Source organism: Heliangelus exortis, chromosome 24 (assembly GCF_036169615.1).
Source record: "Heliangelus exortis chromosome 24, bHelExo1.hap1, whole genome shotgun sequence".
Lineage (NCBI taxonomy): Eukaryota > Metazoa > Chordata > Aves > Apodiformes > Trochilidae > Heliangelus > Heliangelus exortis.
Window position 1 is genome coordinate 2958816 of NC_092445.1, and position 18965 is coordinate 2977780.

General features: G+C 48.7%; 1 protein-coding gene across 4 annotated transcripts; it reads right to left on the bottom strand.

Moving 5' to 3' along the window:
- Positions 1 to 318: 318 nt before the first annotated feature.
- Positions 319 to 14146, bottom strand: DHDDS (dehydrodolichyl diphosphate synthase subunit). Of its 4 annotated transcripts, none has more exons than XM_071767599.1 (9): positions 14069 to 14146; positions 12505 to 12585; positions 11420 to 11536; positions 10264 to 10406; positions 7529 to 7645; positions 7268 to 7369; positions 6519 to 6633; positions 4573 to 4680; positions 319 to 1834 (listed from the first exon to the last, which is right to left on the bottom strand). In XM_071767599.1, the coding sequence occupies exons 2-9, from the start codon at positions 12565 to 12567 to the stop codon at positions 1598 to 1600; spliced, it is 1002 nt and encodes a 333-aa protein (XP_071623700.1). In that variant the 5' UTR covers positions 12568 to 12585; positions 14069 to 14146; the 3' UTR covers positions 319 to 1597. The 4 variants fall into 4 exon arrangements, with proteins under 4 accessions (XP_071623700.1, XP_071623701.1, XP_071623702.1 ...); XM_071767600.1 differs by lacking the exon at positions 14069 to 14146 and adding an exon at positions 12885 to 13023 and having other exon boundaries at positions 12505 to 12583; XM_071767601.1 differs by lacking the exon at positions 14069 to 14146 and adding an exon at positions 12881 to 13012 and having other exon boundaries at positions 12505 to 12580.
- Positions 14147 to 18965: the final 4819 nt, after the last annotated feature.

Sequence of the window (18965 nt, forward strand, 5' to 3'; positions counted from 1 at the left end):
CTGAAATGTGAAGACAGAAAACAAAATGCAATAAAAAAAGGTGAAATATGCAGCTCCCATCACCTCAGCACACTTTTACTTACTCAAGAGGAGGTTCAGGCATGGAGCTTCACTGGGCCAAGCCTCGGGCTATCAGCAAATTGTTCACAATAGACTGTAAAAAGAACACAGCTTCAAACCCTTCCCAGCCTACCAGGAATCAGATGAGGAGCCTGCCATGGTTTAAATATTACTTTAGGCCTGGATGCTGACTTGATGGCACCTTGGAATAAAATCTTATGTAGCCTTAAATGTTCAGCTTATTTTGTTAAATAAAGATTGGTATGAAGATGCTTTATTCACAATTTGATAATGCAGTTTGCTCTGCACAATCACATTCAAAGTGCTGCTGAGTCTGCAGCACTCACAAGTCTTAAATCTGCATTTTCTTGTTTTCACCTGGAGGTAAAAAGGAACCTTGCTTTAAAAACAGCAATAGCTGCTAAGTGCTGCACCTGTACATCCAAAACAAAACAAAAAAATCAAGACATTTTCTGTTATTTTGACCATGGGGACGGAAACAATCTTGGAAATAAGCTAAGTCCATCTCCCTGCTGATGGAAAATAGGGAACAAACAGCACTCCACAGCTGCTCCAGCCACTCCTGTTGCACTCAGCTGAAGGGCCCTTCTCAGCCATTTTGGCTGGGGTCAGAGGTTGGTTTTGGCTGCTGTATTCCTGAACCAAACCCACCCTCCTTCCCTGGAAACAGGATGTTAAGTCATAGATCTAGAAAGGTCTCTGAGGGATTTGGTGTACTGCATCCATTACCTGGTTTAAGCCAACTTCTCCTTTTTAAGCCATGAAATTAATTCCCAGCCAACCCGTATTCCTTGCCTGCTTGGAGCCTCTTTCCCAAGCAGAGACCACTCCAACTTCATCATCTCAAGCATTTGGGTTTTCCCCACAAACACTGCTCAGAAGGGACCACAGGACCTGATGAAGCCTTGGTGTATCTTTTTTCTTTACAAGCTCTCACTTCAGCTCTTTGGAAGCCAAGAGCAGATACACCAAATGCAGCAGAGCGAGGTGGGAAAAAGACAAAATGCTGCCATGAAGAAGGGAGTGGGGAAACTCTGCCACTGCTTGGCACAGAGCTGCCTGATACATCAGGAATAATCCTCTCCCTTGTCCCCTTATGGGACAAGCAGAGGAAATCTCCATTCCTGCAAAGCCATGGGAAGAATAAATCCAGGCTGATCTACCAGGACTGGACTGGGTTTGCCTGGGCCAAGTTACGAGGAGTCAAACAAAACTGGAAGCTCATTTTAGACACACTTCTCACAGAAACACCCCGGCCCGTAAAGCAGCAGAAATCAGCTGGGAGGGGGTGTTCTTCTTCCTCAGGGGCAGGGAGGCAAGACAGGAGAACAGCATTCCCTTCCCCAGGAGCATCAGCAAGGTTCACAGCCCTCAGCCAGGGCCAGTGGGGCCATGAAGTCCCGGAGCAGCCCTGCAATCCCACAGCAGAACCGCGCCGAGTCGCCTCCTCCAGGCAGCAGCTGTTCCCTCTATCACAGTTAAATATTGTCTTCCTGAGACCACCCCAGCACCAGTGTCAGGCAGACACGGTACACAATCTTTCAAAGAAGTCTGCTCTCTTGTGCTCCAGTGCCTGGAGGAAGCCCTGGATCCTCTCCTCCTTCATGGCCGTGCATTTCTGCAACAGCGTCCGGCGGCGCCGGGAGTCTCCGTGGGAGGCAAACCCCTCCTGCTGAAGCTTCTTTGTCACATAAGCCTGATCCTTTTCCATCTCTTTCCGCCTCCTCTCCTCCAGGTAGGAGTCTCTGGCCTTCTAGAGGGAAAAGCAATAGTGTGTTAGCACTTCACAGCCCTTTTCAGCAGCACGGGTTAGAGGAGAAACGGCCTCTGCAGGTGAAATGAAGGGGCTCTGCGTGTGACTCCTCCACGCTGGGGCAGCCTGCTGGGTGGGTTAGAAAAAAAGATACAGGAAAACCCTTCTGGACCCCATAACACAAGGTCTGTTCACAGCATTAACGCCTGGTTAAAACAGAGAAAAGGTCATGAGAGACTGTGAAAAAACCCTCAGATACCAGAAGCAGAGAGGAACACGAGGGCTTTCAAACCACAGCCCTGCACACAAGCTGTCCTCACCAGGGTCAGCACAGCATCTTTGAGTCTACTCACAGGGCAGCTGAAAGGTTTTAGGGGATTCAGAACAATGATTTATGAGGCAACTCTTGGAGCTGATGCTCAGCTATTGCAATAATCAGCTTCAGCATAAAAGCAGGAGTGGGCTCAGCATTCCCAAATGCCTGTGATCTAATAATGTACCAGTTCGAGGCACAGCAGGATGGGCAGAAGAAAGGCAAAGGCAGCAGCTATCCTTGCCTACCCCTTCAAGTGTTTGAAATATTTTTATAGAAGATGACTTCTGGATTTCCTCTTATTTTCCTCTTATTTCCTCTTATTGCACCTCTCCTACCCTGCAGCCTCCAACAGCAGGAGGAGATCTGCATGCAGGCATATTAAGCTCTCATTTATTAAAAAAGTAGAACTGGTCAATGTGACATAACCTGACACACACACACACATGCTTAGGGAGTGCTGACCTTTCAAATGAGCAAGAAATTATTCTAATGAGAGCCTGACTCACTCCTCACCACACTGTCTCTGCACCCAAGTCAGTACTCTGTGCTCTGGCACTGTAAATTAGCTTTTTCCTGAGCTGAAACATTTCTAGCTACAGAAATCCTACTGAACTGATAGCACTCCACTGCTGTAGCTCTGCTTCTTTGATATGCAAAGATCATCAGCCTGTTCAGAGTTAAACTTCCACCTCTGGACAAAGTGAAATTCTGTCTGATCACCAGAAAAGACTCAGCATGACCACTGCCATAGGGCAAGCTGGCCACCCAGCAACTGCATTTTCTCCCTTGGTCTACAATGTACCAAAAGCAGATTATACAGCTGATCCAGTGAGCAACAACCAGCTCGTGGACTCCCTTAACTAGCAGGCTAACTGGAAAATGAAGATAGCTATTAAATGTGATGCTGTTTGAGTTGATGGAAGGATGGCATCTTTTGTCAAATGCCTCACAATCAAGTTTTTTATCCTTGTCAAACCTTCCATCCAGTTGCCTCGCTGTGCCACAACTGCCTCCAGTGTCCTGAAGACAGCAGCACTCTCCCTGTCCTTTATCCTGGCTTCTCAGCATGTCACCCATCCTGAGCAGCTAGCATCCTTTTCACCAAGGTAATTTGTTTCAAGAGCTCCAAATACTTTTGCTTTTCAAGAGCACCGATTTAAAATGCAAAAAACCCCAGCTGCTAAACCTCAGCAGTTCCTTTGAGTGAGAAGTCCTTCCTTCTCCACAACTGGGCTGCATCTCTTGATAAAAGGGCAGCCTTAGGTGCTGTAAAGTGGGTCTTCCAGCAAGAAAACTGACCAAAATGCAAATGTGGATGATAAGAGACCCTGATAGTGGCATGGCACGAACACACAGAGCCACAAGTGAGCACTAAGAAAAGATGAGCCCAGCCAGGAGCAAAATGCAGTATTTGTTACCCATCAGAAATCAGCACTAGGAGCACAGTCAGAACAGTGACCTTACTGTTCAACACTGGTCAAGACAGAGGCAAAGCTCATGTCAGTGACAAACACTGCAGCCTTTTTTGCTTCCCTCTCTCTGAAAAAGGTGAAGTGCCATCAGTTGTGTTAATACAATGGATTACTCATAGGAAAAGGGCAGACCTGGGGTAGAAATGGGAATAAAAGAGGTTAAGAACATGGATACTTTGGATGCTTCCAGACTGACTGGACCTGAGTAAATTCACCCATAATCATGACTGTCCAGAAACTCTTTAACAAGGTGAGAGCAAGGTCCCTGAAGGTAGAAAAGGGCAATATAATGTGTCTTAAAAAAAACAGAGGACCCAGATAATTAAAGAACAGAGATACTCAGGAACCAGATCTGGTGGAGGCAAGAGTCACCACACTGAGTTCCTCCTCCTGCCACTTGCTGCTGTCTCTGCTACAAGCTGCTGCCCTCCAGGTTTCCCCATCAAGGGCTCCATCTCCCAGACTTGTTTTGCTTAAAAATAGCCAGATTACTAAGTGCCTTCTAAGTCAGCCAGGTTTATCAGAACCAGGTCAGGGAGAGCTCACAACCACAAATCTAATAGGAGAGGAACAATGACAATGAGCCCTAGGACCAATCTCTTTGCTAGGCATATCTGAACCCCCCAGAAAGAAGACACTTGTCCACAGCCTCACTTCAGCTGCCAGAAAACCCTAAACCCACTCATTACAACCCTAAAAACAACAGCAGACTTAGAGCATGCAAATCCTCCCTGCTCATTCCAGAGTGAACTCAGCAGGCTTTGCTTAAACCACAGATGATCTGGTTTGAGTTAAACTAAATTTGCCCTCTGCTTACTTGTTCTGTCCTGTCACCTGAGAAGAGGGGACAGCTACTGCTCTTTCCATCAGCTGGAAGTGAGTAACAGAGACAGGGGTGACTTTTAGACATTGCAGATATTCCCAAAAGCAGAGGAGTCACCAGAGTTTACCTGCAAAGCACTGTAGTTCATCTGGAACCGAAGGATTGCCTCACACAAGTTCCAAAAGGAATATTCTGGCCACAAGACAGACTGAAACACCAGGCATGAATGGGATGTCTGCAGAAAGCAAGATCACCAACAATTTAATCTAGTGAAGGAAAAGTCATTAAGATGCAGCTTTTTTTGTCAAGTTATGGCAGTTTCCCCACAAAGATTTCACCCAGGCTGTGTTATCAGATTCTACAGAAAACAAAAATACCAGCAGGGAGAGTGAAGAGTCTCATTAGTTTTTAGACTCTAGTCATCCACTCCTGTAAGAACACCAGCAGAATTCTTTCTGATGCTATGTTGGTCTTCACAGAGGTATTTTTAATAGCTTAAGTATCACAGATGTATAACAAAACTAAAATAGCAACACTGGACTACCAAAGGCTGAGTTAAGGGAATAACAGATGAACTGAGGATCAGGACATGACATTTACCAAGTGACATCCCATCATACTCCTTCCTGCCCACTCATGGCTTTTAAACTGCTTAATGAATGTCAGAGCTGTGGGGGCACTGAATGTATCCCAGAGCTGAAACATGCAATATTTCAAGTTAAAATCAATTTTTTTTGCCATCAAGTTCCTTGTGGTTTCAAGCAAGTGTTTCCCTACAAACATTACTACAAAATGTAACACTTGAAAGGACTGGATGACTCTTAAAACTGTGATGATAGAAAAACTGAGTGCCAATTCTACACCAAAAAAACATCATTAAGGACATTTTGACACCAGCAAGCACAACTTCCTCAGGCTTTGGGGCTTCCCAGCAAAGGGAAGTTGGCACAAGGACATGTTCTCCCTCTGCCACTTTTGCACTAAGCCCCAGCAGGGGAGAGGGGCACCATGCCAGCCCAACTCACAGAGCACTGACTTCCTCAGCAATGCTCCACCAGCCACAAGTTCAGGCTCTGAGAGGCATCTCTGCCAGGACTAGGAGCAAGAGAAATGTTAATTTGCAGCACTGACCCCCATCCAGGATATAGGTGTGCCCAAAAAATACAGAGAGAAGAAGGAGATGCCCTGGTAGGTAACCACAACCTGGGCCAGAAAACCTGTGTGAGCTCAACACTTAAATGAGTTGGAACAGGAATATCAGATGTGGTTGCTTAAGGGTTTTGGCTTCAAATTGTGCATGTAAACCAAAACATAAGCTGTAGGAAAAGGAGCTCAACTCAAGTGTTCTCCTGCAAAGTTTGGCTTACAAACAAGTCAGTATTGCCTGGAGAGAAATGGAAGCAGCTTTGGATCCTGTAACTGCAAATAAATGAACTTTACACATGTTCAGAACTCACTATGGTTTACTTCAGCAGCTCAGTCATGCTGATGGAGCTCTGGCATCCTTAGGGCCTGCCTTGTGGGGTCTTGTTTCATTAGGAAACTCAAATAGACTTCTGAAACTGACAGTTCAGGTGTGTGCACTGCATGTATGTTCCAGGGTTACACCTCTAATACCTACAGCTAGCATGGGCCAAACACCTCTCCCAGGAATCTAGACATCAATCCTGGGATTTCCTCATCTCAGGAAGTTGCCATCTCAGAAATACTGCCAGGTGAAACTGATAAAAGCCAGGAATTCACCAATCAAATGGGGAATTACTAAAAGTAGAGGAGCAGATGAATGAGCAATTCATTATTTCCTTGACTGCTGTCAGCTACACTGATTTGTCATTTCTTATTAAGTGTTTCAGAATGATATCATTTCAGACTTGTGCTGCAAGGTGTTCCAGGCACTCACAGAACTGCTGGAAACTGATTTCCCAGAAGTGGCCCAGCACTCAGAACATCCAAGAAGTTTCCAAACCCCTGGCAGAGCAGTTTAAGAGCCTTCATGTCAGCTCATGCCTGGGGTCAGCAGAACATTCTCTGAAGCAAAAATGGAATATTTCAAGGAGAAAACAAAGACTTTACCTGCCAGAGCAAGAAGTCACTCAACCGAACCTCTCCAGAGGTCCGAATCAGGAGATCTGGGTCAGGGGAGTTGTTGGTGTACAGACACTTTTCAAGCAATGACTCAGACACATCACTAAGAAAGACAGAGGCAGCTTTTAACATTACTTTCCTGACCCAATATAGGTGCCACTACTAACTCAGATCTACTGAGGGTTTGTTTTTTTTTTTTTTTATGTAACAGATTAAAACTGGACAGTGGAGCTGCCTCAACTTGCTTCTTCTGGACACTGCTGTCTAATCCAGGGGCTATCTGAAATCTCTTTCAACCCTCCTTGCTCCATGCTCTTTGAAATATAACACAGTGGTGGCACCAGACTGTGAGGACTTCCATCTGGAGCAGAATGCTAACTACTCCATCTCCTCCAGGGTGGAGGAACAGCTCAGTGTTCATGATTCATCTGTTGTTTGACCTCATAGCTAAGACTGCCAGCCAAGGAGCCAATTGTTGTGGCATAAAATCTGCCTTCCCATTTAAACTAACTTAAGACACAGACCTAATTTCTCTTCTGCCTTGGTTGTGTATCTATCACCATGGGAACTGAAATAATAAAGCTACTATGCAATGTTTGGTTAAGTCACTTGTTCCAGTCTGGTTTAATGAGATCTATTGAACAGCCACTTGGCTTCTGAGAAGTTATTAATAAGGTGTAGGTGGCAAGACAGGCAGCCTCCAGCTGGCAGGCCTCAGACAGACAGACAAGAGTTACCTGGGCTCCAGCAGTCCTTGTTCCACCCCCCATGCCATCTCCCTGACAGCATTGCTGATTTCATGTCTTGATGTGTATGCAAAGCAGACATTTAGAAAGCACCTGCAAAGAGGAGAAAGGTGTCAAAGATCAGCCTAGGGAAGATCCAGCAGGTGAGGGGGAGAGTAGGACAAATTAAAAATAAAAAAAAAAAGGTGGATCATGTCTGCCAAGCCTTCAGGTTGAAGAGGAATCAGCTACTTCACACTGTGTGTGACTTACTTGTTGTAGTTCCTAGTTGCCAGCACAGCTTGGGCAATCAGCTCCTGAATATCCAAAGGCAGAAGTGGCAGATCCCCAAGGACACGGATACACACCCCGTGCTTCTTCAGGTTCTCCCTACAGACAACAGCAAGAGTGAGGAGCAGAGAAAACAGCTCAGCCTGTCCTGCACAAGTGTTGTGTTTGCACAACTGCCACCAAGTGAAAACAGCAGGCACAGAGCAGGCAAAGCTGCAGCAAAACTAAGAATTGAAGAAAAAAAGCAAACCAACCAAATGGGTTTTGGGTGTTGAAAGCTTGCTCAGATTGATCATCCCAAATCATTCCATAAAGGGAAAATGATCATTCCCTGTGCCTGAGGTACAGACATAAGCAAAGGACCAGAGAATGAGCAGAGATTTGACATTCCAACCCAAAGTTCTGAAAATCCATATGGAAAATATAAGTGTACAACCACAGGCTCCAGGCACCTGTAGCTAATGGAAAATTAAGATGAGTAATGGTAACCCCCAGAGCAGCACAAGTGCTTCCTGGTGTAAGGAAAGATCAATGTGTCACTGAGGGAATGGGGGCAGTGGAGTGAGTACCACATGACACAGGAAACCACCCATGCCTGTTACAGCCTTATTTTGAGCAGATGAGACACCCCAGGGGGTGGTTAGAGGTTCCTGCTGTTACCTGACTGATGCCACAAACCCCTGATGAGGGACCACAGTGGGCAGAAACCAGGGAAATGGCCTCCTGGCTTTCAAAACTGACTTCCACTGGATAAGGGCCCCTTCCATGCACCACTCTTTGCACCAGTCAGGTGTGGTGGGGAAACAAACACATTCCTTGAGCACCAGGGTGCTGTAACACCTCACCCTGCTCACACCAACCTGTTGTAGTCCCATCTACACACAACCCAGGAACTAGTTCTCCCATCCCAACAAGTGACTTAACACACCAGGTCCCAAGTTGCTGCTGAGCTTAAGATCAGCCAAGAACACTGTGACAGAATTTAGGACAAGGCTTTCACACCTGATGAAACCACAGCATCCAGCACTCTTGTGCTAAGCAGGATTTTCTAATTTCTGTCCTTCCCCAAAGGCTGGACTGTCCCATTGGTTTGGATAAGATTGTTGCAAAATAAGCCACAAATCTGGGGTGCCTGGGGGGGGACTGTGTGTGCTCAGAAGCTCCACACAAGCCTCCAGCTGGAGCTGGAGCAGCATTCTAAAGTCTGAGGTATCCCCTGTGGAGGAGCTGTGCAGACAGACCTGACTGATGGGTTGGGTAGAGCAGAGTCCCACACTCCTCTGAAGTGTACAAGTGAATGCCATGGCATGAGGAGTCACCCTGACTGACAGGAGGTTTGGCTGTTGGGAGCCTAATCCCACAAGGATCAGAGTTCTGGGGGTTCATGGCATGCTGAATTCCTCCACGTGACACAAAGCTGGGCTCCAGTTCACCTGCCTCTCTTACATGCTGATTCAAGAGGGTTAATTCCTGACAGGTGAGGAGTGCTGAGGCTTTTGGTTTGCTATGAAGAAATCACTCCCTGTGGCACCCATCTTGTGGATGGCTCAGACTCAGTTTCAGGACAGTGTCCTGCAAACACAAGGTGTGCAATGTCACTGCTCACAACGTGGTGTAGCCAACCCTTCCCTCAAATGACACTGTGCTTAGGGACACTGACTATTGAGGAGCAAGTCCCTCAGCCTCCAGCCTGCAGTGCCTCAGTATGTTACCTTTAATCATCACAGAATTAGCACAGCTAAAATGCTCTCAGCTCTGGACCTTTCTGCCCTGCTGCATTCATGCTGAAATCAAAAGGGAAACTGTAGCAGCAAGAAGTGACCATGTGTACACACTGAAGTTACTCCCCCAGGATATGGTGTGCTAAAAGACCTGGGAGTCTGGATTGCCAGGAAGCTGAAGAGGAGCCAGCAGTGTGCCCAGGTGGCCAAGAAGGCCAATGGCATCCTGGGCTGGCTCAGGAACAGCGTGGCCAGCAGGTCCAGGGAAGGGATTCTGCCCCTGTGCTCAGCCCTGGGGAGGCCACAGCTTGAGTCCTGTGTCCAGTTCTGGGCCCCTCAGCTCAGGAAGGAGATTGAGGTGCTGGAGCAGGTCCAGAGAAGAGCAAGGAGGCTGGGAAGGGATCCAGCACAAGTCCTGTGAGGAAGGGCTGAGGGAGCTGGGGGTGTTGAGGCTGGAGAAGAGGAGGCTCAGGGGAGACCTCATCACTCTCTCCAACTCCCTGAAAGGAGGTTGGAGCCAGGGGGGGGTTGGGCTCTTTTCCCAGGCAACTCTCAGCAAGACAAGAGGGCACAAGAGGTCTTAAATTGTGCCGGGGGAGGTTCAGATTGGACATTAGAAAGAATTTTTTCACGGAAAGGGTGATCAGACATTGGAACGGGCTGCCTGGGGAGGTGGTGGACTCTTCATCCCTGGAGACATTTAAAAAGCAACTCGATGTGGCACTCAGTGCCATGGTCTAGTGACTGAGGCAGTAGTTGTTCAAGGGTTGGACTCGATGATCTCTGAGGTCCCTTCCAACCCAGCCTATTCTAGGATTCTATGATTCTATGATTCTATGAAAATGTATAAGGAAATGTCAGTTTGTAAAAAGAATTTTCAACATTTCACATGGAAGTGGAGAACATCTTCCTTCATTTTCCCAACTGGTAACACCTCTTAATCACGTTCTGCTTTAGTTTCACCCAGTGGGAATAGAGAGAGGAGGAAATTCTTACTGTTCTTCAAGCAGACGGCTGAATTTCTGTCTTGCCAGCTCCATCAGTCCATCCACCTCCTCCTTGGAACGTTTAAAATTCTCAATACTAAAGGCATAAACTGTCACCTCCTGAATGCCCAGGTTTAAGCACCACCGTAGTGTCTGGAAGAAAACAAAACACAATGGAAAAACAAAACCTGAGGGAAAACAAAACCCCTCTGAGCACCCTCAGAGGATCAGACAGGTCAGTAAGACCCAGCCTCTCCATTGCCAAAAAATTTCCAGTTGTTTCCTGCAATGCCAAGATGGGATCCAAAGAAACAAATATCAGGATGTGACAAAAGAACCCATGTGATGAGAAAAAAATAATCTCTTTTCCCTGGGTGGATCTGTCCCCTGTCTGTTATAGATTCACATCCAAGGATGGGAATAGGGGACTGACCCACCCAGAGAAAGAAGTTCTTGTAGGAAACATTATAAGTTATATAGTATTGTACCTTTAAAAATCTCTTCAGAGATTTAAATGCTTCAAAATCCACACTGCAGAGCTTTTAATTGAGTGTAAAACAGAGGAAGGGGGAAAACTGATTTGAAGGATGGTAACAGGAAGAGGGAGAGGAGCTGGAGTTGGAGTTGGGAAGCCTGGGATTCCACTGAAGGAACACAATGCAGCAGTACAGGCAGCTGGGGAACACAGCTCAGGCTTTCAATGAGCAACATCAGGGCAGAAAACATCCTCAGGGAATGACAAGAGAGCCCAGAGGAAGGCAAAAAAGATGGATTGGTGGGTTGGAACATCACTCATGAGGAAAGACTGAGAGAGCTGAGATTCTTTAGCCTGGAGGAGAAAAGGCTGAGAGGAGCTCATATCAATGTCTACAACTATCTAAAGGGTGGGTGCAAGAAAGATGGAGCCAGACTCTTCTCAGTGGTTCCCAGTGAGAGGACAAGGAGGCACAAGCTGGAACATAGCAAGTTCCATTTAAACATCAGAAAAAACTTCTTTACTCTGAGGGCAGCAAGGCCCAGGCTGCCCAGCGGGGTTGCGGAGTCCCCTTCTCTGGAGAGGAAATCCAAGACCCAGCCCTGGGTGATACTGCTCGAGTGGGAGAGGCAGACTGGAGGATTTCTAGAGGACCCTTCCACCTCTTGATCCTTTTTGTGATCCTCCCCACCTGTGCCAGTTTGTCAAAGCCTTGTGAGTGCCCCTGCTGCCTCTCCACGTGGCACTTCTGGGCGTAGCGGCGGTTGCCATCCATGATGAAGGCAACGTGCTTGGGCATGGGACCTGCCTGGGAAAAAAGGAGAGAGAGAGCTGAGCAGGGAGCAAAGAGAGAGCTGAGCTGCTGCCCTGCACTGCAGGGACTTCAGTGCCCTCATTCCTGGCAGCACCACCACCTCTTTGCAGGAGTGCTGAGCCCACCTCCCTGCTTCGAGTCTGGAGCTGGGCAGAGTAAGAGGTTGGTTCTCTCTGCTGGGCCTGGTTTGGGCCTGGTTTGGGCCTGGCTTGGGCCTGGTTTGGGCCTGGCTTGGGCCTGGCTTGGGCCTGGTTTGGGCCTGGTTTGGGCCTGGTTTGGGCCTGGTTTGGGCCTGGTTTGGGCCTGGTTTGGGCCTGGTTTGGGCCTGGTTTGGGCCTGGTTTGGGCCTGGTTTGGGCTCTCTAACCAGCAGGGCAGCAGTGACAAACACCTCCACTGAAAAGCAACTTTGCCCTCCCCGTTTCCTCTGCACAGCCCCTCTGCAGCTCCAGGGGAGGGTGCACACCATTTTATGCTGCCATCAGTGTAGTAGTGGGGTTTTTTTTCACTCCAAGGCCATTTCCACAGGCACAACTAACTTAAATAACATAAAAAAAAAAAAGTCCTGAGGCTTTCCCTCACTCCAGAGGAGCATTCCTTTCCCCTGACCTCATTAGTTCCTGTTGCAAGGACAGCAGCACCAACCACAAGGCTCTGCTGAGCAAGGGCAGAATTTTCCTGGAAGTGGCAATTTATTCATTCCACTCAGCAAAAACTGTCATTTCCTAGAGTCCCAACCCCAGCACCTTATTCCCACCCTCCTCCCATGCCCTGCCTTCCTCAGCAAGGGCACAGAACATGGAAGCCTGGGACTGGGAGCTCATTATTGGGCAGCCCTGCTCATTTGCAAGACTTCAGGAATTTTCCAGCCCATGGCAGCACTCACATCCAACCCTTGCTGGCGAGGCTGGAGCAGAGAGATCATCCACAGGGAAACCCCAGGGAAAGAAATTCCTCCCTTACCTTTATGATGTTGGCACAAAACCTCTCGATGATGGTCAGCTCACCTTCCCTGATCCACGACATGGCTCACCCAGAGCTCCTTTTCAACAGGAAGATCAAAATAAATGGGTTGGAGGCACAGGAGATTCTGCTGGAGCCCAAGGCAAGGCTACAAACCATCACCTTGCAAAAACAAACCTTGAGTAGCTGCTTTGGAGCCCATTTTATCCCCTTGAGAAGCAAGGGAGCTCAGAAATGAGCTCTGGGGTTTTTCAGCTGTCAGAGTGGATTCTGAACTAGATAAAAACCTAACTGCATCTTCCAGCCAAACCAGCTTCTCAGTTAGTCCAGCCCTGCAGCCTGGGCTACCCCCAGCTGAGTCACAGAGAGCACAAACCAACCTTGAATGCTTTTGTGTTGGAGCTGTTGGACACCTTCCAAATGAAGCAATCACCTGCATCACCAACTGCCCTGCACAAGCATCACCCTGAGATTTATTTTCCTTCTAAAGTAGGGAACTTGAGCCTCCAGAGCTGTAAAACCACAGGTTTTTTAAAACCCCATTATCTGCACATCACACTAACACCTGGTGGGAGCTAAGGAGACACAAGTTTGCTCAACTTCCACATTCATCTTTAATCCTCTCAGCAAGGAACCTCTCAGAGACTCAGCTGAGGAAGCTCTGAGCTGGGGGGACAACAATCCAGATCCCGACTCCATTCACTTCACTGCCTCTTCCCCCAGGAAGGGGGGGTTCTACCCCCAGATCCAGCCACCAAACACCAACCCAAGGAACCACCCGAGCTCTTTAAGGCTCCCCGGGAACAGCTCAGCCTGCAAACCCCCTCTCCCCCCCGCGCTGCTGACACCCAGCGAGCTTTCCCAGCGGATTTTACACCCTCACCTTAAAAAAAAAAATAACTCTGGGAAAGAAGCCCCGAGCCGGTGAGCCAGGGGCACAGCACCAGAAACCCGTGACGGGGTCAGCCCCAGCCCGGGAGAGCCCCTCGGGCTGCCCCGCAGCGCGGAAAGGGACACTCACCCAGAACCCCCTTCACGGGTGGGAAAAATCCCCCCTCACGGGTGGGAAAAATCCCCCCTCACGGGTGGAAAAATCCCTCCTCACGGGTGGAAAAATCCCTCCTCACGGGTGGGAAAACTCCCTCCTCACGGGTGGGAAAACTCCCTCCTCACGGGTGGGAAAACTCCCTCCTCACGGGTGGAAAAATCCCTCCTCACGGGTGGAAAAATCCCTCCTCACGGGTGGGAAAACTCCCTCCTCACGGGTGGGAAAACTCCCTCCTCACGGGTGGAAAAATCCCTCCTCACGGGTGGAAAAATCCCTCCTCACGGGTGGAAAAATCCCTCCTCACGGGTGGAAAAATCCCTCCTCACGGGTGGGACAATCCCTCCCCGCAGGGCCCCCCCTGAGCTGCGGGAGGACAGCAGGGAGCGGAAGACCGAATCTCCCCGCTGAGAGCGGGCACGGGGCGTCCCCCCGGCGCCGTCACGGGGGGAAGCGGCGGGAGAGACACCGAAGGGAGGGACAAACACCCGCAGCCCGGCTCCCGCAGCCCGCCCGTTACCTCGGTCCCGGCGGCGCCGCCTCAGCCTCCACCGGGGTGACGTCACCTTCCGCCTGCGTCACCCGCGAGCGCCGGGGACGCGAGGGGCGGGGCCGGTGGGTGGGCGTGGCCACGGAGATAGGCGTGGCCATGGAGATAGGCGTAGTCATGGAGATAGGCGCGGTCATGGAGATGGGCGTGGCCAAGATTATAGGCGTGGCCATGGAGATAGGCGTGGTCATGGAGATGAGCTTGTCCATAGAGATGGGCGTGGCCACGGAGATAGGCGTGGCCATGGTGTTAGGCGTGGCCATGGAGATGGGCGTGGCCAAGATTATAGGCGTGGCCATGGTGTTAGGCGTGGCCATGGAGATGGGCGTGGCCAAGATTATAGGCGTGGTCATGGAGATGGGCGTGGCCCCCGCCAGGCAATGGCGGGAAAGGGGGGAGGGGGGGGCGTGGGCGTTCCGTGGAGAGCGGGGAACGGCAGAGGAAGCGTGGGGACTGCGTGGGCTGGGGAGGGTCAGGCCGATGGTAGAGTTTAGGGGGTTGCAGGGCCACGGCAGGGTTTGGGGGGGCTCTGGGGGGCAGTGACCTGACGGCCATGCTGGAGTTGGGGGGTTCCCTGTGAGCTGCAGCGGGGTTTGGTTGTGGGGATGGGGGGGGGGGATCAGGGTGGTTTGGGGGGCGCTGGGAGCGTGGGTTCCTGGCACTCCCCCCCTGACTTCTGTCCTGGTAGAACCCAGTTTGGGTCTGGGCTTCTTCAGCCCCCCCGGAGAACAAATTACTTTAGCACACACAGAACATCACTAGCAGCCATCGCCCGTGGTCTTTTATTTTTTATTTTTTTTTCCAGAAAAGAAAAAAAAACCAAAACCAACCACATAGCACATTTTACACACTCGGTACAAAAACAAATTAAAAAAAACACAAAAAATAATAATAAAGGAGGGGGAAACCCTGCAGCAACAGGACCCCACTGCAGGGACTCCCCCAAGAAATCTCTTGGGAAAAGCTCAGCCGGGGGTAACCCCAGAGCCCCCCCGCAGCCCCTCCTGGATTCTTCCCTCCCTCCCCACACCCCCTTCATAAAAATTCACGAGTTTGACACGAACAAGCTTTGGTTGCTAGCCGTAAACATGGATTACATTCTTCCGTCTCCTCGCAGAGAAATCTTCACGATTCGAGGCTTTGGCACCCGGGGGGACACAGAGCCCCCCCCTTCCCCCCCCTCCTCTTTCCCGTTCTCCTCCTACATTCAAACGCTCCCGTGGCAGAGCAGGACCCTGAGTGTGCAGCCTCATCCCCCCCACCCCTCACGCGTGGAGCCCCAGGGGGGGTGATGATGAAGCTCTTTAATTATTGTCACGATACGGGAATCAATCACCACAAAAAAAAACAAAAAACAAACAACCACCAACCCACACACAAACAAACAAACAAACAAAAAAAAAAAACGAAAAAAAACCAAAAAACAAACAAAATAACCCAGCCCCAACCACACACAAAAAATCCCGAACAACAAAAAAAAGAAACCGAAAAAAACCAACAAGCCCCCCCCAAAAAACTAAAAAACCCACCCAACCCCAAACCAAAACAAACAACTTCCCCCCCGAAAAAAAAACAACAAACCCCCCCCAAAAAATCCCGAACAAAAAACAAATGAAAAAAAAAAATCAACAAAACCCCCCAAAAAACAAAAAAACCCACCCAACCCCAAACCAAACCAAAACAACTTCCCCCCTTGAAAAAAAACCAACAAACCCCCCCCCACAAAAAATCCCGAACAACAAAAAACAAACGAAAAAAATCAACAAAGCCCCCCCAAAAAACAAAAAACCCACCCAACCCCAAACCAAAATAACTTCCCCCCCCCGAAAAAAAACCAACAAAACCCCCACACAAAAAAAATCCCGAACAACAAAAAAAAACCCGAAAAAACCCAACAAAACGCCCCCAAAAAACAAAAACCCACCCAACCCCAAACCAAAACAACTTCCCCCCCCGAAAAAAAACCAACAAAACCCCCCACACAAAAAATCCCGAACAAAAAACAAACGAAAAAACCCAACAACCCCCCCAAAAAAACAAAAACCCACCCAACCCCAGACCAAAATAACTTCCCCCCCCCGAAAAAAAACCCAACAAAACCCCACACACAAAAAATCCCGAACAACAAAAAACAAACGAAAAAAATTAACAAAACCCCCCCAAAAACCAAACGCACCCACCCCCAAACCAAAACAACTTCCCCCCCCCGAAAAAAACCAACAAACCCCCCCCAAAACCAAAAAAAAACCCCACCCACCCCCAAACCAAACCAAAACAACTCCCCCCCCAAAAAAAACCAACAACCCCCCCACACACACAAAAAACCCTTACAAACAAACAAACCAACCAAAAAAAAAAAAAAAAAAAAAAACACCACAAGGAGAAGAGGTGAATCAATCCCATCTTCTCCCACGTGGCTTTCCCTTTACAGATAAAAATCCCTGGTTGGTTTGGTTTTCGTGGGGGTTTTTTTTTGGTTTTTTTTTTTTTTTTTTTTGGATCCCGGTACCAAGTGGCCCCCGGGGGGAGGGGAGGGACCTGAGTGATTCTTTGCTCTTTTTAGCCTGGGGCAGGGTTGGTTCCAGAGTTCATATCCCCACGCTGAGTTGCAAGGCAGAGTACACAGAGAAGATCCTGTCTCCCTGGTCCATAACCTCTTAGATGCTTTGGCTATTTTTTTTTTTTTTTTTTTTTTTAATTTTTTCCCCTTTTTATTTCATCCCCTCCCCCTCTTACTCTTGTAAACAATAATCAAGGAGAATACTGAGAGAAACCAGATTTACAGAGGTATTTACACACACCAGACATCTAGCAGGAAAAAAAAAATAATAATAATAAAAAAAAAATAACCAAACCATCAAACTAGGGAAAAAATCCTATGAGATTCTTCAAAGCAGACACAAGAACAAGGGGAGGGGGGGGGAACAGTTTCAGGAAACCAAGAGCCCCCGGCGTAGAGGAGCAGCCCAGGGCTCTCTATTGCATTTACCCCGCTGGGACAAAAAGCTCTTTTCCTGAAGTAGTTTTGCCTGGATCCCGTGGCTAATCATGCCCTAAAAATCCTTCACCCTCAGCCCCCTCACCCCAGAAGAGCCCACCACCACCTCACCCTAAAAACTACCAGAGCAGGAGGGGGGATGCTGCTCTCCATCTGCCCTTCCCTGGGGCTTGCAGATCCTTGGAGGTGTCGCCAGGTTCTGGAAGCCTCAGGAAATCCCAGCAGGGAGGATGGAAAAGTTGCTCCTCAACATTTCCTGCACTCCATCTAAACCTCTGGCTGCCTAAAACCCAGCAGAACCCGTGCTCACCTCAGCACGGTGAGATCCTGACACTCCAACCATCCCCCAGGGCTTTAAGGGAAATATTTATTCCCCCCTCCCCCCCAAAAAAAAACAAAAACATCAAGAGTTTCCTCTCAAAACCAAGAGTTTCCCCCCTGGCCACGGTGACCCAGCGTCTGGGTCAGGGCTTTAAGGGAAATATTTATTCCCCCCCCCCAAAAAAAAACCAAAAACCACAAGAGTTTCCTCTCAAAACCAAGAGTTTCCCCCCTGGCCACGGTGACCCAGCGTCTGGGAGAAGCCAGGAAAGGAGGGGAAGGATGGAGGAGTTGCAGGTCCCTCAGGTTTAGGTCCATCCTTTGGGTCCTTTATCCCAGGAGGTCACCACCAACCTTTTACTGACCCCCCCCTCCCCAGCCTGGGGGACACCCAGAGGGAGACTCTGGGATGGGGCAGACTGGAGAGTTCCCTTCAGGGCAGCAGAGAGGGGACATGAAAATGTAAACAGGAGAGAAAAATAGAGGAGAATCCTCAAAACCCACCAGGCTGGGAGAAAAATCTGGGGTTGGGGGAAGCAATGTGGGCTCTAGCAGCTCTGTTCCCTGCCCCCTGGCACTGCCTGGCTCCTCCATCCCTGCAGGGAGGATGCACAGATTTAAAGACCCAAATTCCTCCTCAGACCAGTGGGGAAGGGAAAGAGACTCCTTGAAAATACAGTTAAAAAGGGAAAAAAAAAAACCAAAAACAAACAACAACCCAAACATACAAAAAAAACCAAAACAACCCAACCCAAAAAAAAAGCTCAACAAGACTTCAGTCCACCTGGCAAACATCCAGTGAGGTAGATCTACACTTCCAGTACAAACTTTGTCACCTCTTTGTGCTGTAAGAAAAAAAACCCTCCTCTCTGTCCAGCACTGGGCTACAGAGGCATTTTATCCCTGAGATTGCTCGAATACCTGAGAATAAGTTGCAGGAATTACGTCCTTTCTCTCTCTTTCTTTTTTTTCTCTCTCTCTTTTTTTTTTTTTTTTTTTTTCTTAAAGATTAAAATATACAAAAATACAAAACCAGAATATTTATATTAAAAAAAAAATTAAAAAAATAAGCCAAGCCAACTAAACAAAAAAAAAAAAAAAAAAAAGGGGAAAAAAAAAAAAAAAAGAAAACAAAAAAGTCAAAAACCAAAAGTAACCAACCCCAAAACCCAAAACAAAGACAAACAAACCCAAGGATACGTCACTCACGCACATCCTAGTGCAGCTTTCACTCACTCAGTGTTGGCTTTGGCACGGCCGGGGAGGCTGCCCCAGGAGAGGGTTTGTCCACCAAGGCCAATAAATAAAGGCAAGACTTGGGGGGCCCCAGGGGAGGAGGGACAGCAGCTGATAAAGCCCCCCCTGAATCTTTTTCCTCTGCCCTCGAGGAGGCTCAGCCCAGGAGCTGGGGGTTTCTGGAGCGTGGGAGGGGTGGATGGAGCAGAGGTGTTGGTTTTGTCCTGGGTGGGTTTGAGCCAGAGCCCACGGGAAGGACTCAGGTTGGTGCCTGGATCGAGCCAGGAGCGGATCTGCCCGATCTGGGAACA